The following is a 27,209-nucleotide window of genomic DNA, read 5'->3' as shown; positions in this document are numbered from 1 at the left end:
TTAATATTATGATTATAATTGTTATTATTACTATTATGGATGTTTGCAGAATTTCTTTGGCTTCACCAACCCTCATCAAAGACCTTCACACCTGCTCCACCAAGTCACTTTGTCAGACTAGAGCAGGGGTCCCCCAACTCCAGTCCTGGAGGGCCACAGTGGCTGCAGGTTTTCATTCTAACCCTCGTCTTAATTAGTGACCCGTTTTTTGCTGCTAATTAACTGCTTTTTGAAGTTTTTGACAGATTTGTTCCCCTGAATTGCTTCATTTCTTTCCTTAAATGGCACCCAAACAGAAATGAAATTTGAAGTGAGGGAGCTAACAGATGACCACCTAAGTCGGGGCCTCAAACCCCACCCAACCAATTTCACTCCAACCAGTTGCTTAATTAGGCGCCAAGTCTTGTTGTTAATTAAACTGGTTCTTTAATTCCATGGCTTGTTGCTGCTCTCATTGTGCAATAGCAAACATTTCCAAAATTGTTGATTTCCTCTTTTCTAAGAGCTCCGTTAAAATGTGTCAGAAGGACAGGAAAAGAAAACCTGTCAGGACTAACAGCTTCCCCGATACGCTACATGGAAACATCTCTGGGTTAGTAATCCCACATGGCATGCTGAGACTTATCATCCTGTTGGGTTCCATGGTGGCCACCAGGGGGAGCTGCCAGCCCTTTTCAAGTCCACGTTTCCTTAGTTAGGAATTTCGCCCTTCAGAGATACTGTAAGTCCTTAATGTTGGTAGCTTGTCAGTGAACGCTGACTTCCGATGTCATCGCTCTTCAGATAATTCCCATGGTGGAAGTGAAGTATTGATAACATTAAAGAGTGTAACACTTTCTAACCTTCTTATAGGAATCCTCCACTCGAAAATCTCCATGTCTTCAATTATGGGAACCTGCTGGAACCATGGACCTGAACAGAGCTGGCTAGTAAAGCCTCGAAACGGGAAATAGACGTCCAGTAACTTTGTTTGACTTTGCTTTCCATTTTTTTTTTTTACCCTTATTAAACGTTGTCCCTGGGTGGACCCCAAGCCTGGCTCCCATATTTTGCAATATTTATATCTTTTTTTTTAATGTGTTCATATTATTTATTTGCATTATTGTCACCTGTCCTGAGGAGACATACTTCATTGTACTGAAAGCATGACTGTCCACTTTATGTGACTCGATGACAATGTCTCTATGTAACGGGGTCACATTTCATTTAAAGCCACGCCTGGCATACAGGGCCTTCCTTCTTCTCCGATTGATTGTTAACAAGGACAATGAAAGTCTTTCCCCAGCCAGCGCTCTTGTTCTTCATCCTAGTAATCCACGTAAAGACATATTTAGTGCAGCGTGCGCTTAGTGCAATCGGTGATTTACTGCCAGTCGGACCCGTAATAGTAAAATGATTTTCCTGACAATATGTGTGCGGTGAATCAGCTGCACGCCTCTGCAGTTATGATGGCCTCCATAAATTTCTGTGATGTATTAAGTGAAAATATTGCTCATGCATTCCAAACAAAAGAACGGTCGCCGGCCCCCTCAGCAAAGCTTGTAACAAGCTCACCATCATCAGCCTTTAAAATGTGCAAATCACTGTACGTCCGGTGGGAAAATGACATTTAGTGTGACACATCCGTCACTATGACGAGGGGGAGGTGGGTCATCTAGCAGCTGGTAATAAACCAACCTACCCAAGGAAAGGCCGTGAGGAGAAAAAAGGGGGATGGGTGCTTATGAAAATTTGCTGCCAACGATGAGTGGCTTTGCTCCTGCCATGCTTGTGTGAAGCCTCATCTCTCACTGGGACACTTCGGACCACTACTACAGCCATAAGGTGGGGCTCGACGGAAAAACACTTCCTGGTATTTTGAAGAATGTGTGCCCTGATCTTCTTGATGCTGTTGGGAGGGCACAGAAAAATCTGCTGTACCCTTCGGCTTCATAAAGGACACCAGTGACCCCTGTGCCTAAGAAAAGAAAAGCAGACCCCCTGAAAGACTACAAGGGTCCTATTAGTGACTCATGCTAAGACACATTAGGGTTAGGGTGTGTCACACACATGCACATAGGAGACAACTTGAGGGCTTACAGTATCTAATGGTAATTTCAACGAGGGTTATTATTATTATTATTATTATGATTATTATTATTATGATTATTATCCATCCATCCATTTTCCAACCCGTTGAATCCGAACACAGGGTCATGGTGGTCTGCTGGAGCCAATCCCAGCCAAACACAGGGCACAAGGCAGGAACCAATCCTGGGCAGGGTGCCAACCTACTGCAGGACACACACAAACACACCCACACCCCAAGCACACACTAGGGCCAATTTAGAATCGCCAATCCACCTAACCGGCATGTCTTTGGACAGTGGGAGGAAACCGGAGCGCCCGGAGGAAACCCACCCAGACATGGGGAGAACATGCAAACTCCATGCAGGGAGGACCCAGGAGGTGAACCCTTAAGGGTCTCCTAACTGCGAGGCAGCAGCGCTACCACTGCACCACCGTGCCGCCCTATTATTATGATGATTCTTATTATTATGATTATTATTTTTATGATGATTATTATCACTGCAGAGGGCTGGCGCCCTGCCTGGGGTTTGTTTCCTGCCTTGCGCCCTGTGTTGGCTGGGATTGGCTCCAGCAGTCCCCCGTGACCCTCTAGTTAGGATATAGCAGGTTGGAAAATGGATGGATGGATGATTATTATTATTATGAATATTATTAATTTACTATTATTATTATGATTATTTTTATTATGACTATGATTATTATAATTACAATTATTTTTTTATTATGATGATAATTCTTATTATTATGATGATTATTTTTATGATGATTATTATTACTGCAGTGGGCTGGCGCCCTGCCCAGGGTTTGTTTCCTGCTTTGTGCCCTGTGTTGGCTCCAGCAGACCCCTGTGACCCTGTAGTTAGGGTATAGCAGGCTGTATAATGGATGGATGGATATATGATTATTATTATTATGATTATTTTTATTTTGATGATGATATTATTATGATTATTATTATAATGATGATTACTATGATTTTGATTATTATTTTTATTATGATGATTATTATATTTATTCATATTATTATGATTATTATTTTTATGATGATGATGATTATATTTATTAATATTATTATGATTATTATTATAATGATGATGGTAATTATAATTATGATTATTATTTTTATTATGATGATGATTATTACATTTATTAATATTATTATGATTATTATTATTATAGATATTTGCAGAACTTCTTTGGATTTACCAGCCCTCATCAAAGACCTCCACACCCGCTCCACCAAGTCACTTTGTCAGACTAGAGCGGGGTCCCCCATCTCCGGTCCTGGAGGGCCACAGTGGCTGCAGGCTTTCATTCTAACCCTTTTCTTAATTAGTGACCCATTTTTGCTGCTAATTCATTTCTTTTTGAAGTTTATTTTAAAGATTTGTTCATTTCTTTCCTTAAATGGCACCCAAACAGAAATGTAATGTGAAGTGAGGGAGCCAACAGAAGACCACCTATGTCAGGGCCTCAAACTCCATCCAATTTCATGCCAACCAGCTGCTTAATGAGGTTCTGATTCTTATTGTTATTAAACCTCTTCTTTAATTTTGTGGTTTGCTGCTGCTCTCATTGTGTAATAAATAGCAGACATTTCCAAAATTCTTGATCGTCTCTTCCCTAAGAGCTCCATTAAAATGTTTTGTGGACCTGAGCAGATCAGCATTCCTGAGACCTTCGCCTTTCTTGATTTTCAGGCATTGTATGATGGACACCAGTTGTTTTGGCAGTCATTTTATATCTCATTATTGTTTAGCTGCTACTTAAGGAAAAAGAAACAATGAAGGGGTCTGAGTCTTTGAGAGCAAATCAAATAAAATGAATTGAATAGAAGTTAATTAGCAGAAAAAACAGGTCACTAATTAAGAAAAGGGTTAGAATGAAAACCTGCAGTTACTGGGGCCCTCCAGGACCGGAGATGGGGACCCCTGAACTGGAGCTACTGCACGCCAGACAAGTGTCTGCTAACTTTTATGAGTCACTTTCAGGCTGACCTTTTGTCTTCTCTCGAAACAAATAATAAGCCCTAAATGTAATTTCCTGCTGAAATAAAGGACAACACAAATATCAGGTTTTATTATTATAATTATTTACACTCTAATGATTTCTTTATGTGTTAGAAAACCCACACACACAAGTAAATAAGGTGCCCTCAAGAAGTCTCCACACCTCTTCATTTTATTGGGCTCTTCATTGTGTTTTAGATTTCACTTCAAAGGGATACATTTGCCATTTCTACCCATCAGTCTACACTCAACAACCCATAATGACAAGGGGAAAATGGGCTTCAGAAAGGTAGGCAGAAATATTTAAAATCAGAAAACTGAAATCTCTCATTCCTTGAAGTATTCTGACCTTTAATTTAGTCTGTTTGGCAGTAATTCTAACTCTCAGTCTTCCTAGATGAGTCACTACGAGCTTTGCACACTTGGATTTGGACATTTGGTACTGAGAACATTAGAAGATTACAACACTCTGGACGAGAACAGGCCATTCAGCCTAACAAAGCTCGCCAGTCCTGTCCACTTATTTCTTCCAAGAATACATCAAGTCGAGGTTTGAAAGTCCCTAAAGTCTTACTGTCCACCACACTACTTGGTCGCCTATTCCAAGTTCTTTGTGTGAAATTTCCCCTTCACAAGTTTCCAGCTGTGTCCCAGTGTTCTTGATGAACTCATTTTAAAGTCACCGTCTCGATCCACTGGACTGATTCCCTTCATAATGTTAAATACTTCACTCAGGTCTTCTCTTCATATCCTTTAAAGGCTCAGCTCTTTTAATCTTTCCTCATAACTCATCCCCTGTAGCCCTGAATCAGCCTAGTCGCTCTTCTCTGGACCTTCTCTTGTACCAACCATCAAGGTGCTATATAACCTGACATACTCCTGTCTTAATGGCTTCTGGCCACTGTCTGTCAGTCAATAGGTGTTATATTCACTACGACTCCTAAGACCTTCTCATAGGGCGTATTTTCGATTTTCAGACCTCCAATTGTGTATTCAGTCCTAACAAGAACTAAACTTAATGCAAGCGATGGACTCAGCTCTTTTAATCTTTCCTCATAACTCATCTCCTGTAGCCCTGAATCAGCCTAGTTGATCTTCTCTGGACCTTCTCTTGTGCTGTTATGTCTTTTTTGTAGACCCAAACTGCACCCAGGACTCCAGATGAGGCCTCACCAGTGAGTTATAAAGCCTGAGCAGAACCTCCTGTGACTCGTACTGCACACATCAAGGCGCTATATAACCTGACATTCTGTTAGCCTTCTTAATGGCTTCTGAACACTGCCTGGCAGTTGATAGCGAAGAGTCCTCTATGACTCCTAAAATTCTTCTAATAAGAGATACCCTCAATTTTCAGACCGCCCATTGTGTATTCAAACCTCACATTTGTACTTCCATGTATAATCTATATATATAATCCACTAAGGCAAGACACCCATGGAAAGCACGCCGGAAGGAGCATGGATTCACTGTGCCACTGACAAGTAAGATACCTATGGCGCACGCAGGAAGGAGCCACGCCCACCAACTCCTGGCACCTCTGAGCCACGTTGACTGTTCATAGAGGCGTGTTTCTCGCGGAAGTGAATCGCCATATGCAGCGTGTAAAACGGTTTGCGAGGGGCATCCCATGGGATCCTTAAAACAATCCTTTACAACTGAGGTTAAAACACAATGAAGTGCGCAGTCTTTAAAACCGAGTTTTCGTTACGACGCTTGCACACGTGCACCATAGCAAACTGTTTTACACGCTACATACAGCAATTCGCATCAGCAACAAACATGCGTCGTCTTAGATGCTCCTGCAGGAACACGGAAAGTCTGCGTGAGTCACAGGTGCATCTGGACTGTGCAAAGGCGACAACGACTCGAGTGACGAGCTGGAGGCGGGCACATGAGCGACGGCGGTCCGCCAGTTTTCAGTCACGGGCGATTGTGTGTTGGTTCGTTCCGTGCATTGTTACAATGTTGCTTTTCTTGCTGATTTATGACATTACCGATTTTTCAAATGTTAATTTTCTCCCTGTGCTTAAGAATCAATAAAAAACCGGCCTGATTATGTGGCGTATGGTACGCCGCGGGTTGGCTAGTACTTTATATTTACTGACATTAAATGGTTAACAGGCTCAGCTCTTTTAATTTTTCCTCACAACTCATCCCCTGTAGCCCTGAATCAGCCTCAATGCTCTTCTCTGGACCTTCTCTTGTGCTGTTATGTCCTTTTTGTAGCCTGGAGACCCAAACTGCACCCAGGACTGGTGCCATTCTTCCTCGCAGATCTTCTAAAGCTCAGTTAGACGGAATGGGAAGCATCGGTGGTCTTCACGCGTCTCCCTCCACACACGTCCTATGGAGTTTAAGTTTGGGCCGAGACTTGTCCAGAATGAAGCCCCTCCGTTGCCGTCTTGGCCGTCTGCTTCAAGTCTTCGTAGTACTGAATGATGAAACGTCACACCAGTCTAAGGTGGCTTGCACTCTGCGTCAGGATTTCTTCAAGGACTTCTCTGTATTTGCTTGCATTGACCCTTACCTTAGTTCTGACCAGCTCCCCTGTCCCATGTAGTGGCCCTGAGGTTGGGGATCTGTGTTGGCAATCAGAAGGCTGAAAGTTTGAATCCCGTAAACGCCAGAAGTGACTCGACTCTGTTGTGCCCTCGAGTATGGACCTTAACCTGCAATTGCTTCAACCTGGGTATGACGTTAATCTGTCCTTCAACTCGTAAGGAAAACCTGGGGGTTTGTGGCAGGATTGGCACTCCAGTCACCGTAAAAAAAAACTCTGTGCCAGCACCATTCCTTACCAAAGAGATGGCATTAGACACTTGATGACTGGACGCAGTGCTTGGTGTTCTGGCCACAAAGTTTAATTCTTCTCTCCTCAGACCAGACAGTATTATTAAGAACTTTCAAAACTGCCAATTACCTTTAACTACTATGATACAGGAGAAGGGCGGCACGGTGGCGCAGTGGGTAGCGCTGCTACCTTGCAGTTAGGAGACCTGGGTTTACTTCACAGGTCCTCCCTGTGTGGAGTCTGCATGTTCTCCCCGTGTCTGCCTGGGTCTCCTCCCACAGCCAAAGACATGCAGGTTAGGTGGATTGGCGATTCTAAATTGTCCCTGGTGTATGTGTGTGTGCGCCCTGCAGTGGGCTGGCACCCTGCCCAGGGTTTGTTTCCTGCCTTGCGCCCTGTGTTGGCTGGGATTGGCTCCAGCAGACCCCCGTGCACGTACCTGTGCAATTGTTCTGTCTGGACTCCAACTGCGAATGAGCAGCAACTTCCGGAAAGTATCAAGCTGATTGTCATAGCCGTCGGGAATGGTGGCTTCTTCTGGGGCCTCTTCATCAAACCACTGCTTCCATCCTTTATCATTCTTGGCCACATTGGAGAGGAGCTGAGTGAAGGGATAAATATGAGAGAGCTGCACCAGATTGAGCCACGTCATGTCCAAAATCCACTTCTTGGGCTTGGGCTCAACAGAGTTGAGGTCCAGAGATGCACCTCCTATAAATGAAAGAGGAAAAGGTGAGAATGGCAACCACACATCTTAGACTGAAGCTGCTGAGCTGGCGCCTACCCTGGCAGTGCTGGGCACAAAGCTGAAACCACCATTGATGATACAAACGGTTATCAGGTACGCCAGCTGAAAATAACAACATCCATCTACAGTAACGTCCAAATCATCGTATCCAGAGCAAGCTGGTGGGGAAGCTGGAGCCCAACCTGGCAAGCATCGGACAAAGCTGGAATAATCTTTGGACAGAGCACCAGCCCATCACAGGGTTAACACACACACACACACACTCACATCAGGGGCCAATTTAGCAAAGGAAATTCCAAGTAACATGCATGTCATTGGAGAAAACCCACATGGACATCGAGAGAACAAGCAAACTCCACGTTAAATCACTGTCATGGATTAATTATTAACTAAGCACAGCATATATTGATAGATAGATAGATAGATAGATAGATAGATAGATAGATAGATAAGGCACTATATGATAGATAGATAGATAGATAGATAGATAGATAGATAGATAGATAGATAGATAGATAGATAGATAGATAGATAGATAGAGTGAAAGGCACTATATAATAGATAGATAGATAGATAGATAGATAGATAGATAGATAGATAGATAGATAGATAGATAGAGTGAAGGACACTATATGATAGATAGATAGATAGATAGATAGATAGATAGATAGATAGATAGATAGATAGATAGATAGATAGATAGATAGATAGATAGAGTGAAGGACACTATATGATAGATAGATAGATAGATAGATAGATAGATAGATAGATAGATAGATAGATAGATAGATAGAGAGATAGATAGATAGATAGATAGAGTGAAGGACACTATATGATAGATAGATAGATAGATAGATAGATAGATAGATAGATAGATAGAGTGAAAGGACACTATATGATAGATAGATAGATAGATAGATAGATAGATAGATAGATAGATAGATAGATAGATAAGAAAGGCACTATATAATAGATAGATAGATAGATAGATAGATAGATAGATAGATAGATAGATAGATAGATAGATAGATAGATAGATAGAGTGAAAGGCACTATATGATAGATAGATAGATAGATAGATAGATAGATAGATAGATAGAGTGAAGGACACTATATGATAGATAGATAGATAGATAGATAGATAGATAGATAGATAGATAGATAGATAGAAGGCACTATACAAGATAGATAATTTCATTCTCTATCGTATTCTAATTCACGTACGCCTATTTCATATTTTAGCTTGTGTTGCTCCTCCTTTTTTTTCGTTGTACGAGCAGAATGTGCCTTTTATTTGTCGATTTGACGCACATCCTACTTCACGTGCACAGTGAAGGTCGTTGCATTTTGTCGATTCCTCTCTTTGCCGTAATCCTCGCCTGAGCTCCCTGCACGAGGCTCTAAAACGTCTGCTTCAAGGGCCCCCATTGTGTTAGACGCACAAAGTTCTTTCAACCTTCTCATAACCTTCCCTGCAGCCTCTGAGCCTTAACGGGTTATCATTTGGAATAAAGCAGCTGTGAAGTATCGGGTCGGCGTTCTCTGCCAATTTTCAGAGTTGTTTCAAAGCTGTACTTGAGCATGAATGAAAGAATCAGGACAAGTGAGGGAAGGAAGCCACAGTCTTAAATGGCTTTGTGTTGATGTGAAAGCTCCGACTGCATTAGGCGAACAGGGAGAGGCGGCGAGGATGACGGGCTGCAGCTCTGGTCGCTTTCCTTGGTTCTTTTTAATGTAAGTAATGACGTGCTGCCATGAACAGTATGGCTTTGTCGAGAGAACGCAGGCTGAACTTCTGATCCAGGGGAACAAAAAGAAGGCAGCTCCCTGTGCTATCTAGAAAAACCGAAAGTTCATGTACCATTGTGATTCGTGGAAGATGAAGAAGATTCTAGATTGTGGGAGTGGCGCCCAACTTTTTGACATTTTATTTGCTTTACAACATTAACTCATGACGGATTTCATTTGGACTTTTGAGCCACAGATTCTTCCTTGGTTTGAGATCTGGACTCTGACTCGACCACTTCACATTGACAATGAAAAACTTGATCAGAACGTCTGCCATTTTGAATCCTGCTTGTTCATTGGCTAGACTTCTGTCTGTCTTGAATGTCCCGGCCATTTAATTTGATCCACACACACACACACAGTATTCACCTGCTTTAAACCAAGTTCTCCTCTAACCTAATGTGTAAAAATCGAAACTTCTGCAGGCCTGTGCATGCCGTAAGCCTGCCTAATGAGTTTGGGGTCAGGCTGCCTACAGTGAGGACGATTAGTCGATTGACGCAGACCTGTGGAGTTGGTAGCAGGCCTGGCTTTTGGTTTTTTGGATTTTTTGAGCTTTATTGATTGGCAGGATCATGATATCCAGAGAACCTGAGAAGAATTTGTGGTTATTCACCTTCTTAAAAGGTCCATTCCCTCTGTGTTCTCACGGACTACTCAAAACTCAAGTCATTCATTTCTTCTGCTCAAAATTATTGACACGGTCATCAAACAGAGCAACGACTGGAATCGACATGGCTAGACGGCCGATGCTTGCTGGCTTCATGAAGGGCTACGAGCGGATTTGAAGTAAAAGTCTGAGGAAAGAAGAACTCACCTTTGATTAGCGTCTGAAACTCATCGTGGGAAATCTTCTTTGCTTGCAGGTCTATTTTCAAGGCCATCAGCAGCGTGAAGAGAAACTTGTGATCTTCGTAAAGCCCCCGGGCCGTGTACTTGAACACTTCGTACGTCAGGTACTCGATGATGTTAGCGATCCTCTTGGAGGTGATCTGGGACTTCACAGATTTTTCCATGGAGATGTCAAACAAGCCTAGGAACTGTCTGAGAGACGTCTGGTACATCACGTTCACCAAGCTCATTTCCACAATCAGGAAGTAGAGAATGCTGCCTCGGGTTGCTACGGGACGGTACTCTTCTCTGGCGCTGTTGATCTTGATTTCTGTCTCTGCAGCTACATTTAACTTCTCACTGACCTGCAAAGCACAAGTCATACGTTAGGAAGAATGGAGTCGGCTCAGACCGCCAGGCAGAAGAGCACGGCTGGTTATAAAGGACTCACGCTGTGCTTCTTAGGCCGCGTGCGTTTTAGTGCTTTATAATAAATCCAGAGAACGTCTTAAACTAAGCAGGCAATGAATATGAAGAAGCTTCAGCTGTCTAAAGCTTTAGTTGTCCAATTTAAATCCAATTGAGCAGGCCTTCCATATGCTGAGGAGAAAACTTAAGGGGAGAAGCCCCCCGAAATAAGCCGAGGCCTGGCAGAGCATCACCAGAGAGACCCTTAGCACCTGGTGACGTCTATGAATGGCAGAGTTCAAGCGGTCACTGCGTGTGAGGGATAAGTGACAAAATCTTAAATATGACAACGGCTTTAATAGACCTGCCATTGCTGTGTCCCACACTGTATGGTGCCCTGAAATGGGGGGACGGCACAGAAAAATAAGTGTCATTGTGACCAAAATGTCTGCCAATGCAGTCAAATGAAAGTCTGCCGTGTGCACTTTAATCACCATGTCTGAATTGTTTGATTTATAATTTGAAACTGTGGAGCAGAGGGGGACATCAAGGAGAAGATGGGTCTGTGTGTCCCATAAATGATGGAGGGTGCTGTAAATGAATAAGTACACACATAATAACAGCTATGCATGTACATAAACTGCAAGGAGCAGAGTTTTTTGGGTGGATGGGCAGCACAGACTTGAGCGTTCGGACAGCTGAGGGGTACACGCTGTTGTAGAACCTGTTAGAACTGGTTTGGGTGGTACGACAACACCAAAGGACTATCCATCCATCCATTATCCAACCCGCTATATCCTAACTATAGGGTCACGGGGGTCTGCCGGAGCCAATCCCAGCTAACACAGGGCGCAAGGCAGGAAACAAACCCCAGGCAGGGCGCCAACACACCACAGGGCACATACCAGGGAAATTTAGAATCGCCAATGCACCTAACCTACATGTCCTTGGAGGAAACCCACACAGACACGGGGAGAACATGCAAACTCCATGCAGGGAGGACCCGGAAAGCGAACCTTACTGCGAGGCAGCAGCGCTACCCACTGCGCCACCGTGCCGCCCACCATAGAACTGATACTGGACTTTAGGAAGAATTCTCCCCCTCTACAGCCTCTTATCATCAAAGGGACTGAGGTGGAGAGAGTCCTGGGACTTCAGGTTACATCCGACCTGAGCTGGACTCTTAACACCACAGCAAAGGCTTTATTTCATTAGGCTGCTCAGGAAAGCCGGCCTGAACCATCGCCCTGTCACCCAGGCCTACAGAGGACTGACGGACAGCATTCTCACCACAGGCATCAGTGTCTGGTATGGGAACACCACACAGGCAGAGAGGAAGGCTTTGCAAAGAGCCATAAAGACTGCGGAGAGGATCATAGGGACAAAACTTCCTTCTACGGACTCGATGTACGCACATCGGTGTCGGAAACGAGCAGAGGGAATTATCAGAGACTCACTCCATCCAGCTCACTCTCTGCTCAGACACAAAAACTGTACGTACAACCTGAGACACAGCAGAGCGGAGAGCATCATCACTCACACAACAAGGTTTTTCAAGAGCTTCTTCTCCGCCACAGTTAGACTGATGGCAAAACAAAATTATTGAATACGTGAAATAACCTCACACTACCTCACTTCACTTGGCATGTAAAATGATGAGTGATAAATGGGAAATATTTTAACTGTGCAATTTCTGCAATATAACTATTTGTTGTGTAGATATTAACACCTTTTTTGTATAGTGTTGGTATAATTCATATTATTTATTATTTTTTTTTAAAGTGTTTACTATGATGACTCTGAAAGAGCTCTGCACAAGAATTCCAATGTGCTTTGACTGTTGGTTTTATGCACAAATGGCAAATAAAGAAACCTTGAACCGACAAAATGGAAGCAGCTGTGAGAACACTGCTGGGTGCAGACAGCTACATAATCAGGTGGCCCTGCCTACTTGGGCTCCACACACAGGAGACTGGGCAGATAACTAAATCCCTAATAAACAGCAGAATAAAATGAACCAAAGTCAATACCCAAAATAATAACCAACCAAAATCATAGTTAACAACTATACCGACTCATAGACGCCTGGACATACTGGTGAGGAAGGCAGGCTCTATTGTAGGCACGGAGCTGGACAGTTTGACATCCGTGGCAGAGCAACGGGCACTGAGCAGACTCCTGTCAATCATGGAGAATCCACTGAACAGGATCATCTCCAGACAGAGGAGCAGCTTCAGTCACAGACTGCGGTCACCGTCCTGCTCCACTGACAGACTGAGGAGACCCCACACTATGCAACTCTTCAATTCCACCCGGGGGGAAAACGTTAACATTACACAAAGTTATTGTCTGTTATACCTTCATTTTAATCACTCTTTAATTTAATATTGTTCTTATCAGTATGCTACTGCTGGAGTTTGTGAATTTCCCCTTGGGATTAATAAAGTATCTATCTATCTATCTATCTATCTATCATATAGTGCCTTTTAAATCTATCTATCTATCTATCTATTGTGATGGGCGGCTAGGTCCCATGCCCGGCTGGGACACCCCTGCTGCATATGTTCAGGGGGAGCAACCATGGACAGCTCAATACCTCCCCTGGGACGCTTGGTGGCAGCCTCCCTGGCTGATGGTAATTCCCCAACCTCCCGCATGGCTCCATGGGAGATGGAGTCCTCCACAGTCTGGTTGGGAGCTGGGGTGGCCACCAGGGGGTGCTGCATGGAATCAACACCCCGGCTGGACAAGTCTTCAGTGGGCTATAAAGGGGCCAGCCACCACCACTCGGGGGACAGAGTCAGGAGGAGGAGGACTAAGCTTGAGGAGGAGAGGTGGTAAAATGAGAAAGGAACTGTGTGGTGGGTTTGTTTTGCTTTGGGACTGTGTTGGGCTGTGGGACTTGGGGAAGACGTACTCCACGGCTGAAGAGAAAATAAAAATCATGTTTATTTTGTACATGCCTCTGCGTCAGTCTGTGCCGGGTCGGGTGCTATATAGCGCCATATTACACTATCCATCTATCTATCTATCTATCTATCCATCTATCTATCTATCTATCTAGCGCCATATTACACTATCTATCTATCTATCTATCATATAGTGCCTTTCATATCTATCTATCTATCTATCTATCTATCTATCTATCTATCTATCTATCCTATTGTGCCTTTCATATCTATCTAACAAAGATGATAATGGCCAGGTGATATGCATCAGCGACCGGACCAAGGGGACGCCCACGTAACACCTGGCTGTGGCAGATAGAGGGTCATTTCCGGAGGTTGGGACTGAACCCAATGTCTGCCTGTCCCAACTGGAATCCCGAGCGGTTTTGTTGTGTGGTGGTTGTGGCAACACGCTGTACCAGTGCACGCTTCCCCAATCTGACCTGACCTGACCTGGTGTCAATTGTAAAGGATCTTTCAGAAACTCACGAAAGGTTTTAAAGATTTCATCCCCAAAATTGGATAACCCAGCAATGCCTCTGATTTTAGAAGCATCGTGCTCCCTGAGGGTTTCTGGATGGGTTACTATGGGAACGGATAATGCCAGCGGTCCAATTGAAAATAAAGATGGCGTCACAGTAACACGTTAAAAAATATATATACACTCACCTAAAGGATTATTAGGACCACCATACTAATCCGGTGTTTGACCTTTCAGAACTGCCTTAATTCTACGTGGCATTGATTCAACAAGGTGCTGAAAGCATTCTTTAGAAATGTTGGCCCATATTTATAGGATAGCATCTTGCAGTTGATGGAGATTTGTGGGATGCACATCCAGGGCACGAAGCTCCTGTTCCACCACATCCCAAAGATGCTCTATTGGGTTGAGATCTGGTGACTGTGGGGGCCATTTTAGTACAGTGAACTCATTGTCACGTTCAAGAAACCAATTTGAAATGATTCGAGCTTTGTGACATGGTGCATTATCCTGCTGGAAGTAGCCATCAGAGGATGGGTACATGGTGGTCATGAAGGGATGGACATGGTCAGAAACAATGCTCAGGTAGCCGTGGCATTTAAACGATGCCCAATTGGCACTAAGGGACCTAAAGTGTGCCAAGAAAACATCCCCCACACCATTACACCACCACCATCACCACCAGCCTGCACAGTGGTAACAAGGCATGATGGATCCATGTTCTCATTCTGTTTACTCTACCATTTGAATGTCTCAACAGAAATCGAGACTCATCAGACCAGGCAACATTTTTCCAGTCTTCAACTGTCCAATTTTGGTGAGCTCGTGCAAATTGTAGCCTCTTTTTCCTATTTGTAGTGGAGATGAGTGGTACCCGGTGGGGTCTTCTGCTGTTGTAGCCCATCCGCCTCAAGGTTGTGCGTGTTGTGGCTTCACAAATGCTTTGCTGCATACCTCGGTTGTAACGAGTGGTTATTTCAGTCAAAGTTGCTCTTCTATCAGCTTGAATCAGTCGGCCCATTCATTCTCCTCTGACCTCTAGCATCAACAAGGCATTTTCGCCCACAGGACTGCCGCATACTGGATGTTTTTCCCTTTTCACACCATTCTTTGTAAACCCTAGAAATGGTTGTGCGTGAAAATCCCAGTAACTGAGCAGATTGTGAAATACTCAGACCGGCCCGTCTGGCACCAACAACCATGCCACGCTCAAAATTGCTTAAATCACCTTTCTTTGCCATTCTGACATTCAGTTTGGAGTTCAGGAGATTGTCTTGACCAGGACCACACCCCTAAATGCATTGAAGCAACTGCCATGTGATTGGTTGATTAGATAATTGCATTCATGAGAAATTGAACAGGTGTTCCTAATAATCCTTTAGGTGAGTGTATATATACAGTACATATAACTTTATCAGCTTACTTCCAATTCAAAACCTACCACTGAAATCATTTAACCCCTACATGGATGTAAAGATCACGTAAATCCATGTAGGAATTACCACATAAAATGAGAAAATCAAAACTGATCATAACTGTAGCTGCCAAAGTGTAAGGCAAGATCAAGCACGGGTAAAACGCGTGCCGAAACAAATCTCTCAGTCCAAAAGTTTGTTTTAATAATATTTAGTGAAATTTAATAGCAAATAATCCACACAAGAATAAAAGAAAAAAAAAGGAAAAATGTATCTTCTCTAAACTTGGCTTTTCTTGAGAAACTTCGGTACCTCAAAGTTCTTTACTTCTTTCTATACTTGATTTCTTCTTCTGTACGCCTTAAACGTACGGTACAGTACTCAAATAAGCACCGTTTTCTTGGAGTAGTTTACTTCACACACTCAAAAGGCCTGTAGGCCGGTTGGCACGGTTTAAAACCTTATGCCCTCTACACCTTACACATGGCAAGGCTGGCCACTAACTGAAGACTAATGTTTAGTCAAAACTATTAGAAATGGCAAGAATATATCAATACAATTCTACTCCCATAGATTATGCTTTGTCATCTAGTAAATTATTCATGAATCTTATAGAACTAGGAAAATAACATCATAACGCACAAAGCAGTGTCTGAAAAACAATACGATTAAATAAATACAAAATAAGCGGAAATCAGGGATGTAACCCTGGGCGAAACATAACGGCAGTCAAATACAAAGAGCCCGACACCTCCCAGCCAGCCCAGCAGTCTCCTCACCTCTTCAGCCGTGGATTTCGTGATGCGCAGAACTTCAATCAGCGAATCGTCCTCTACTAACGAGCCCTGGGTGCTCGTGAGGCGATACAAGAGGTTGTCTTCCAGCTCCTGCATCTTCCTTTTGTTTAAGGTTACTTCTTCCAGAAGTTTCACTCTGTCTGCTTCCAGTTCCTAGAGATATACGTGACACAACAATCAAAATGTCAGCCAGGAAATGGATTGTGGGACAGGAGTTTAGGTGGTAGACTTCACATAAACAGGAGGAACAGGAGGTGAAGAAGAAGAAGAGGTGAATAGTAAATGATGAGATCTGCCAACAAGCGAGTCACGGGCAGTCCAACAACCTGGCCTCGGTGAAGCCCCCTTCCATAACTCGAGCTCAGCTGGTGTAATAAGTACATAAGTTTAATATGTCACTGCGTTCTGTACAAAAAACATTTTATAAATCCACTGACATGTACAGCTAAAGGCCAGATTTAGCACACAGGGGCTCATCATTTAGATCTGCTAGGCAAGCATTAGAAGACAAGACAGGAACAACTACGAAAATGGGCAACGTGTTCTGTTTCTGTGTGTCACAGTCAGCATGACGTTGGATCTTATTTTCCTTGTTTGGAATGGCATGATTCACCTAAGTAAGGGTCTGCATGTGAAGAAAGAGTATAAAGCCTTGGAACATCACCCGGCACACCTTTGGAGCAGACGGACGGATGGGAGATAACATCATCCGATCCTGAAAATCCTTCCAGTGCAGCAACAAAAATCTACACATCGGGCGCCCGCTTCGGTGAAAAGTCTTGCTATGGCTTCCTTCATCTGCAATGCTGCGTAAACCGTCATTAAAGAAAGCAAAGTTATTTCTCCTAAGTGATTTCGTACCACCGTATCACTAAGGGTGGGGTATCACCTGTTAATATTATATCCATATAGTTTCAGGTTACTTAAGACGCCACAATTACAAAAGAACTCATTCCAACCAGGCAGCTAGCGCCCCCTAGAGGAAAACAGCTGGCTCCCTATCCTTGCCTTAACTGACCCTGGATGACGATCAGCTCCAATCCCACGGCAGCATTTTACATTTAGGTTGTGCACCACATCTTCTCACCTCACTTACCACTAACCTCGTAACTCTGTCACCCTCAGATAAGCGAACCAGCCGCCGTGGCACAAAGTCAGAGGCTTCCACCAAGGGTGCTGATGACCGAGGTTCAATCCCCATAAGGCGAAGCAAAGGTGCGCACCTGACGGGCCCCAATAAGAGCGATCGTGTACTCTTTGTATTATTTGGCAGGTACTGTACCACACATCGATGATCTGCGTCTCGCAACTGAGAGGACAGGGTGGATGTTTGCCAGCTGGCCAACCAGTCACAAGCGTTACCATCCAAATAATCAGATTGTGATTCAGACCTTTATATACTGTATATACTAGACATTAAGCCCGTTACAATAACGGGCGCTAGAACAGTAGCACATAAACATTAGTAGGAACGGTCGATATTAAATGGCAAGGGACCGTGTATGTGGCTGTAATATACGTCACTGTATTGAGTGCTGCCTTTCATTTTCTCTCTCAGTAATACTGGTTTGTATTTCTGTGAAATGACTGTAATTTTGTCTGACAGTAATACAGTGGAACCTCGGTGCACGACCATAATTTGTTCCAAAACTTGATTTGGTCGTGAACCGAAATAATTTCCCCATAAGATTGTATGTAAATACAATTAATCCGTTCCAGACCGTACGAGCTGTATGGAAATATATAAGTTTTTAAGCACAAATATAGTTAATGATACCATAGAATGCACAGCGTAATAGTAAACTAAATGTTAAAACCTTGAACAACAGAGAAAATTAACACTGCAAGAGTTCGCGCTACAGTCCTACGAACTGCTCGCTAAAAACTCTTTTTTTTAATGAGTTTTAAACACAGGGAAAAAAATGAACATTTGAAAAAAAATCCGTAATTTAATAAACCACCAAGAAAAGTAACATTGCAACAATGCACATGCGCACCTGTGTGTGTGCGTATGTCTGTGTGTCTCTCTCGTGTGTGTGTCTCGTGTGTGTGTGTGATGTGCGTCTCTCTCTCTCTCTGAGAGATTGAACACGTGCGGCCCCGCGCATGCGCACTTCACCAGAAGACACACACGGACACCTGGATGCACACAGGGGTTTTATTAAAGAGGATGATATCTATATTGTGACAGAATAAGGGCTCTCTCACTCCCTTGAACCCTCAGACACCACATCGGACTCCAGATTAAAAAAAGTCCAATAATTACTTATTATAATAATAAAGTGCACAAAGCACGCTCTTCTCCACAATTCTCATATAAATCAAACCAATAATCAAATAAACAATCCTCCACTCCCAGACGCTTAGCCACCCTGCCTCCCAACTCAGCTCTATCTTCTGGGGTTTCCCATAATCCTTTTATAGTCCATGACCCGGAAGTGTTTCTGTCCCTCAGTCCATGAGACTTCCTATCACTTCTGGGTCAGGTAAAAACTTCTTTTCTTCATCAGCCTGGAAGCACTTTATTTCTTCCAACCATGTGACTGAGATTTACTTCCGGGCTGAAAGAAGAAAGAGCAGCGCGGAGAAAAGAGACCCAAAAGTGTTGGAGAGAAAAAAAAGGCAGATAAGAGATTATGAAAGCAGTGGAATTCGAAAGGCTCAAACACACGATGGCGCGATACACACGCAGAGAAAGGTAAAGAATATGAAAGCAGGAAAATTCAAAAGCATTGTAGTGTCTCAGCCAGGTTGAAGCCTTTTTGGTTTTAAGTGACTGTTCGGTCCGATTGATGGAGGGCTGATAGCGGGGTATTGATTCATGCTGCTCGACACCCGGGGGATGAGGGGTTGGAGAAGGTGCTAGAAAGTTGTGTTTGGGGTTACGAAGTCGGCGATTGTTCAAGTAAAACTTTTGTGACACTTTATTACATCAGTCGCTACGGTATCAAAAAAAAAAAAACGATAGTAAAGATCGCTTTGACGCAGACAAAAGGAAATGAATATCCGGGACCAGGTGTGACTGAAACAATAGCGGGACAAAGTGAGGTGAGAAATAAAAGGCAAAGAGCAGAAAACAAAGTCTTTTCGCCTTTGCATCATTCAATGCACAACACGTAGATTTACACAATAATGGAGCACACGCTATGAGAATCTGTGGTCCTGCAACAGTTAAAGCAACAACAAGTTTAATTTCAAAGAAAACCCAGTTCAGTCAGGAGTGTATTTATGATCACGGGGAAGTGATGGAAACTTTGACAGGCGACAAGAAAGGTAACGTATATATTCTGCAAATAATACGAGACACCAAAGGAGATCTTGATATGCCATTTGTATTAAAATGTTTGCAGTTTCCCGTGAGAATAACTTTGGCAAAGACAACAAATCAACAGAGACAAACTTTTGAAAAAGTTGGTTTATTTATTAGAGAGAAAGAAACGATATTCACTCACGGGTAGGTATACGTTGTGTTGTCACCATGTAACTCCAATCACGGAATCTAAATTCAATGCGTTATTAATGAAAAGTTAATTCAAAAAATTGTTTTTACTGAAATTTTACAGTAAAAGTGTAAGTTTAAGTGTAAGTGAAAGTATTTACTTGTTAACTTCAAAGCCAAACTGAATGATGTATAACATAACGAATAACTCTCACGCAACACGAAACATAATTTACTTTCAACTTATTACATTTTATTAATTGTTACTATGGTTATTTACTTGCTGTAATGTCAAATAGTTCGTTCTATAATGCATATGTAACAATTCACATGAAAATAACAATCTGTTTAAATTGTACATCTGCTTCCCCATACGTGAGTGGCAGAGCCGTGAAGTGACTGGCGTGTAGTGCCCACTCGTGGGGTTGGCGAGCGCAGTGAGCAGGGGGCAGAGCCCCATAGTCTTATATCCGTCAGTAAGTTCCTTATTCAATCCTACACACTTTGACTGATCAGGACCACATTTTTCATTGTTGCTCAACTTCAAAACCCAATATTTGGACCTTGGGGGTCCCCGTGTTTTTTTTTTTTTTTGAGTATTACAGTCTACACACCAGTGCCACCTGCTGGCTCAGAGCAAGTGAAACATCTGAACAGACAAAGCAACACAGCATTAAATACATAAAACACAAAAAAGAGTGCAAACCAAATCACAATCGATAACACAAAATACAAAAGAATATCTGCAAACAACAAGAAGAAGACTAAACAAAAAGAAAAACACACTTGAGCCCGGGATGAAGCACCGCGACGCCCATTCATCGAGCCGCACCTCAGACAGTCGCCGTCGTATAAATCCCATTCTGGAGACTCGATCTCATGCAATATTTCCCATTAACAAACTAGCAAGAAAATCAAATTTCTCCAGTATGCTAATTGACACATCAAGTTTCTGGTGATTTACCAAAGAATAAATGAGTTTAGCACGCAGCAAGGACAAGGGCACAACTGTCATTTATCATCGCACAGCCACTTGGAGATTTCAACTGGCTTGACAAATGGCATCAATTAAGGACTAGAAAATCAGCAGCCCGCCATAAGGTGTGGAAAGCTGCTGGGAGGACTGCGGGCAACAAAAAGCCTTTGCATACGGGCACACAGGCACACACTATACAGTGTGGTAGAAGGCAACATGCCAGCCATGGACGATGTACCAGGGGAGTGTTATGTGACAGCCAGGGGATTCATTTTCTGCATTTCTGGTATTTTTCTTGTTTCTTGTTTCTGTCTAATTTCACTTTATTGTTTTTATTATTCATTAGTTACGTACTGCCTCTTTAAAATTAGTTATGATTTACTACAGAGGAGGTCTTAGGTGTGGGCGGGGCCTATAGAGCTGACCAACCCCACGCAGGGACGGTCACATCAAGCCCTGTTACCGGTATGTGTGGACTGTAAACGTGGACAGGAATTTAATAAAAATAATGTTAACATACACCGGATATTCTCATTACAGTATTCAGCTAAATATAACTCACAGACATAGATAGATAGATAGAAAGGCACTATATAATAGATAGATAGATAGATAGATAGATAGATAGATGAAAGGCACTATATAATAGATAGATAGATAGATGAAAGGCACTATATAATAGATAGATAGATAGATCGATAGATAGATAGATGGATGAAAGGCACTATATAATAGATAGATAGATAGATAGATAGATAGATAGATAGATAGATGAAAGGCACTATATAATAGATAGATAGAATATGAAAGGCACTATATAAGATAGATAGATAGATAGATAGATAGATAGATAGATAGATAGATAGATAGATAGATAGATAGATAGAAAGGCACTATATGATAGATACTTTATTAATCACAAGGGGAAATTCATGACTTTATCAACATATAACGATATAATCTACCGTACGTACTCACGTATAAGTTGGGTCTTGAACCCCAAAAAATCGATTATGAAATCAGACCCTGACATATACACCCGTTCAAAAATACGACACTTAATTTTTATTTTTTTTTACATCTTCTTGCCTCCTCCAATCTCTCATCAGTTTCTCAGATGCATTGAATTTTGTTACCAATTTCTTTCGCCATTTCAACGATGTTTAATTTAAAACCAGCTTCATATTCTCTTCTGATCGAACGCTCCATCGCAGATAAGGGATGCTCTTATGATAAAGGTGTATTAGGGTGTGAGAGATACCAAAAGCAGAAATCAGTAGAAACGTCGCTTCGGAACAGTGCGGGTATCACCGTGTGGTCACGTAGGCACAATAGAGAGAGAAGGACAGAGAGAGGTGTTAGGAGCGCACGCTGATACGTTAGCATGTTGTAATCTCTTGGACTGATAGCGTGAGTTTTCCGCATTCAACTTATACAACCGACGTTAGAAAATACAGGAAATTATACGATAAAACCAACTCACGACTTATCCGCGGGAGAACTTATCCGCGAGTATATACGCTAACTAAAAAAGAGCACCATGATCTCTTCCCCTCATGGCATTGATGGCGATACAGATAAACCGGTAATCAAATGTTGCTGCGTGTTTCACAACCAAACACTTCCCGTAATGTTTCGACTCAGCCTACTGTAGCAAACTGAACTAAAGACTCGACTAAGAAACGACGGCAGGCTCTCCAGACACGAAGGAGTCATAAGCGACAAGTTGTTCCCAGCCCAGTGACTAATTGGCTCTACCCGTTTTAGGATGGGATTACACTGACAACCCTTGTCAGGCGATGAAGGCGGACTATGGAATAATTTCAATGAAGTACACGTATGGAATTTGACCCTGAAGATGGATTAGAAAAGTGTTCCTCTTAGAAGCATCTCTAATATATACATACAGTCATATGAAAAAGTTTGTGACCCCCTCTCAGCCTGCAGAATAATGGACTCTCCTTTCAACAATAAAGATAACAGTGGTATGTCTTTCATTTCCTAGGAACATCTGAGTACTGCGGTGTTTTCTGAACAAAGATTTTTAGTGACGCAGTATTTAGTTGTATGAAATTAAATCAAATGTGAAAAACTGGCTGTGCACAAATGTGGGTCCCCTTGTCATTGTGCTGATTTGAATGCCTGTCACTGCTCAATGCTGATGACTTGGCTGGATGAGCACGTTACGCCTTGAACTTCATAGACAGGAGTGTCCAGTCATGAGTGGTCAAAGGTATTTAAGGTGGTCAATTGCAAGTTGTGCTTCCTTCCCTTTGACTCTCCTCTGAAGAGCGACAGACAGCATGAGATCCTCAAAGCAACTTCAAAAGATCTGAAAACAAAGATTGTTGAGTCTCCTGGTTTAGGGAAGGCTACAAAAGCCATCTCAGAGGTTTAAACTGTCAGTTTCAACTGTAAGGAATGGAATCAGGAAATGGAAGGCCACAGGCACAGTTGCTGTTAAACCAACTCAGGACTGGCAGGCCAAGAAAAATACAGGAGCGCATATGAGAGCAGGATTGTGAGAATGGTGACAGACAACCACAGATCACCTCCAAAGACCTGCAAGAACATCTCACTGCAGATGGTGTATCTGTACATCGTTCTACAATTCAGTACATCAGTATGGCAGGGTGATGAGAAAGAAGCCCTTTCTGCACTCACACCACAAACAGAGTCGCTTGTTGTATCAAATGCTCATTTAGACAAGCCAGATTCATTTTGGGAACAAAGTGCTTTGGACTGATGAGACAAAATGGAGTTATTTGGTCAGAACAAAAAGCGCTTTGCATGGTGGAAGAAGAACAAGAAAAACACCTGCTACCTCCTGTCAAATTTGGTGGAGGTCCCATCATGCTGTGGGGCTGTGTGGCCAGTTCAGGGACTGGGGCCCTTGTTAAAGTCGAGGGTCGGATGAATTCAACCCAATATCAACAAATTCTTCAGGATAATGTTCAAGCATCAGTCACAAAGTTGAAGTTACTTAAGCAGGGGTTGGATATTCCAACAAGACAATGACCCAAAACACAATTGGAAATCTAGAAAGGCATTCATGCAGAGGGAGAAGAACAATGTTCTGGAATGGCCGTCACAGTCCCCTGACTTGAATTCCATCGAAAGTCTATGATATGATTTGAAGCAGGCTGTCCATCAAATTGAACTGAACTGGAGAGATTTGGTATGAAGAAGAGTCAGAAATACCTCCATCAGAATCCAGACACTCATCACAGGCTATAGGAGGACAGCGTCGAGGCTGTTAGATTAACAAAAGGAGGCTCAACTAAGTATTGATGTCATATCTCTGTTGCCCACATTTATGCACCTGTCTAATTTTGTTATGATGCATATTGCATATTTTCTGTTAATCCAATAAACTTAATGTCACTGCTGAAATCCTACTGTTTTCCATAAGGCATGTCAGATATTAAAAGGAAGTTGCTACTTTAAAAGCTGAGCCAATGAGAAACAAAAATCCAAAGAATTAAGAGGGGTTCCCAAACTTTTTCATATGATTGTATTAAAATGGTGATCAGGCAGAATCCATCCATCATCCAACCCGCTATATCCTAACTACAGGGTCACGGGGGTCTGCTGGAGCCAATCCCAGCCAACACAGGGTGCAAGGCAGGAAACAAACCCCGGGCAGGGTGCCAGCCCACCACAATCAGGCAGAATCAAGTGACCTTAACATGCATCATGGGTAAAAATAACAGAAAGAAATTAATAAGTAAAAGATTGAGTATCACATAGCAAGGAAAGGAGCGCAGGTGAAAAGTCAGCAGTAGTAGTAGCAGCAATCATGGAGCTTATCATCTTGTGTATCATGAAACTCGTATTTACAGATGTGACCAACATCGCCACTCACGGGCGGACTGACAGACTAAAAGTTATTAAAACACACAACAGAAGCCACAAAGCAATCCCGTGGTCGTTCGCTTCGGTCCTCACCTGCTTCTCAGTTTGAATCACCCGGCCAAGCAGTTGGTCCTCAAGGCCTTTCATTGTCACTGTGAAGTCGATGACCGCCGTCTTGGCACTGATCTCTGGGGTGTAGGCAGGGTTGGCCAACTTGGTGGTGATGTAGAGCGTGAAGCCTTTCATGACATCAATTTCTTTATCACCAACTTTTACCTGAAGGAACGAAAGAACACAACGTTGTCATTTACAGCTTCCTAAGTCATCTGCCTTTGGCCACCCGGTGGAACCTCCTGTTATTGGTGGATTTGTGCCTTTGCCTTTTTTAATGTGGACTTCTAACTGGATAAAATCCTGGAACCATTAGTTTAACTGCAGGCCAGTTCCCTACACTGGACAGATAAGGGTGTGCGCCACAATCATCACAACCACTGAATCCCTCCTCACAAGTAAATACTGAGCTCTTCAGCCCACTTGTGTCTAGTCAGCTGTCTCTGCTGGGTCACATGAGACAGACAGATCATCAATGGGAAGCAAATATGAAGTTCACATCATACCTCCTGATACACTCAGCTGTGTGTGGGGTGACCGTTAGGTTTGTCAGTGACTGGTATGTCAATCGGGTGCTCTTGGGGGTTCAGGGTTGTTATAAAAGACCATCAGCACTTCCATTATGAACATTTTGGTGAAGTCACATGGACTGGGAAGGAGAGAGAGAGAGAAAGAGAGAGAATGGTCAGAAAGGGCAGAGGAAGAGAAAGAGAGAAAAAGAGACTTCCAAAAGGGGTGGAGCAATAGAAAGAGAGAGAGAGAGAGAGAAAGACTGTCAGAAGGGGCGGAGCCTGAGAGAGAAATAGAGACTCTCAGAAGGTGTGGAGCAATAGAGAAAGAGCGAGAGAAAGACAGTCAGAAGGGGTGGAGCCTGAGAGAGAAAGAGAGACTGGTCAGAAGGGGTGGAGCAATAGAGAGAGAGAGTGAGAGAGAGAGACTGGTCAGAAGGGGCAGAGCAATAGAGAGAGAGAGAAAATGTTAGAAGGGGAGAGGAAGTGAAAGGGAAAGACAGATGCCATCAGAACGAGCAGAGTAATGGAGAGAGACTGTCAGAAAGAGAAGAGTCTGAGAGAGCCATAGACAAAGAGACAAAGAGACAGAAATGCTGTCATGAGGGGTGGGGACGGGGAGAGAAAGGGGGGAACACTGTCAGAAAGGGTGGAGCCTGAAAGTCAGAATGGGAGAAGGTGACAAGAAACAGAAAAGCTCTTAGAAGGAGTGGAGTAAGAGAGAGGGGGAGAGTAATGCTGTCATAAAGTTGGGTGAAAGAGAAAACATTAGGGGGTAGTGAAAGAGAGGGAGTGCCAGAGATGCCATCAGAAGGGGTAGAGTGAAACAGAAACACTGTGATGAGGGGACAAAGTCTAAGTCAAAGAGTGAAAGAGACAAAGACTGACAGAAATGCTGTTAGGAGGGATGGAGTGAAAGAGAGAGAGAGAGAGAGAGATGTTGACAGAAGGGGCGGAGCTATCCTGTCTGTTCTGCGCTCCCTCCAGTACTTGGGAATTATTAAAAGAATTGAACTGATTGTAAACTGATGAATGCAAGGAAGACAAAACACAGTCAAGTCATAACCAAAATGACAAAAGATAACTGGGCACCAAGTTAAAGAGAAAACCAAAAAGAGAAATCTGGAAAAAGCAGCCAAAGTCCAGAACCTGAAAACAAACATTTTTGACTTATTTAGTATCCATTGAATTATAACTTCCTATTAATTCAATATGGTCTTAGCTATTATAAATGTTTGCTTTGAAGTAAAGTGCCCACGTGGTTCCATTTCCAGGATGGTGCCCACACCTGTGGTTTACTGCTTTCTCTGACTGAGCCTTACCTTGAAAGTAGATCCCGATTTAATGAAGTTCTTTTCCAAGACGTTATCGAGAGCAGGATCGAGTTCTTCTCCAACATCCTCAATGAGCAGGGGTCTCCCAAGAGACAGAGTGTCCTCCAGGTGGGATCTGAAGTATTTATGATTCAAAGACGTCACCTGTAAATCAGCAGCGACTTATTCAGTAAAGCAGTGTGACTGAGAATCACGAGTGAAGCATTACCTGCGTTATTATAAAAATACCACACTGTGTATTAAACAGAAGAGAAATGAAAAGAATAAGCGACTTTAATATAAAGAAAGGAAATCTGCACTATTGTAAAACTGAAGAAGAGCAGATTGCTCTTTGTTATTTGGTATGGTCCCGTTGTGTTTTTAATTTTTAATTTCTTAAATACTCGTGTTTTTCTTGTACGTTTTCCCTATCAATAGGTTTGAATTATGCAGAAACTAAATATTGCATCAGTTTTCATTTTTAAGATGTTTTGTCTACTGCCAAGCTGCTTTACCACCCATGGCAAGGTCGTGCCCACCTGAGATACCTGGGAGCCTTAGAATCACTGGATGTAAAGAGGCTGTCATCAGATTAGATGACCCATCCCAGAATGACCAGTTGGCCATGACCTCCAGGACTGTGACTGTCCCCAACTTTGTCTGTTTTTACTGACACGGGACGCTGCCAGAGGTTTATCTACTTCAGTGATGCTGCCGACT

General features: G+C 42.9%; 1 protein-coding gene across 1 annotated transcript in view; it reads right to left on the bottom strand.

Moving 5' to 3' along the window:
- LOC120529941 (dynein heavy chain 5, axonemal-like) overlaps positions 1-27,209 on the bottom strand; it is a 370,325-nt gene that overhangs the window by 41,061 nt on the left and 302,055 nt on the right. The window contains exons 58-62 of the mRNA XM_039754150.1: positions 26,499-26,654; positions 24,650-24,832; positions 16,269-16,439; positions 10,224-10,602; positions 7,310-7,581 (exon numbers count right to left, since the gene is read on the bottom strand). Of these exons, the coding sequence (XP_039610084.1) occupies positions 7,310-7,581; positions 10,224-10,602; positions 16,269-16,439; positions 24,650-24,832; positions 26,499-26,654 (1,161 nt within the window). The remainder of the gene's footprint in view (positions 1-7,309; positions 7,582-10,223; positions 10,603-16,268; positions 16,440-24,649; positions 24,833-26,498; positions 26,655-27,209) is intronic.

The sequence above is a fragment of the Polypterus senegalus genome, chromosome 5 (assembly GCF_016835505.1).
Source record: "Polypterus senegalus isolate Bchr_013 chromosome 5, ASM1683550v1, whole genome shotgun sequence".
NCBI lineage: Eukaryota > Metazoa > Chordata > Cladistia > Polypteriformes > Polypteridae > Polypterus > Polypterus senegalus.
The sequence above is the reverse complement of the archived record's forward strand: the minus strand, read 5'-3'. Positions and strand labels throughout refer to the sequence as shown.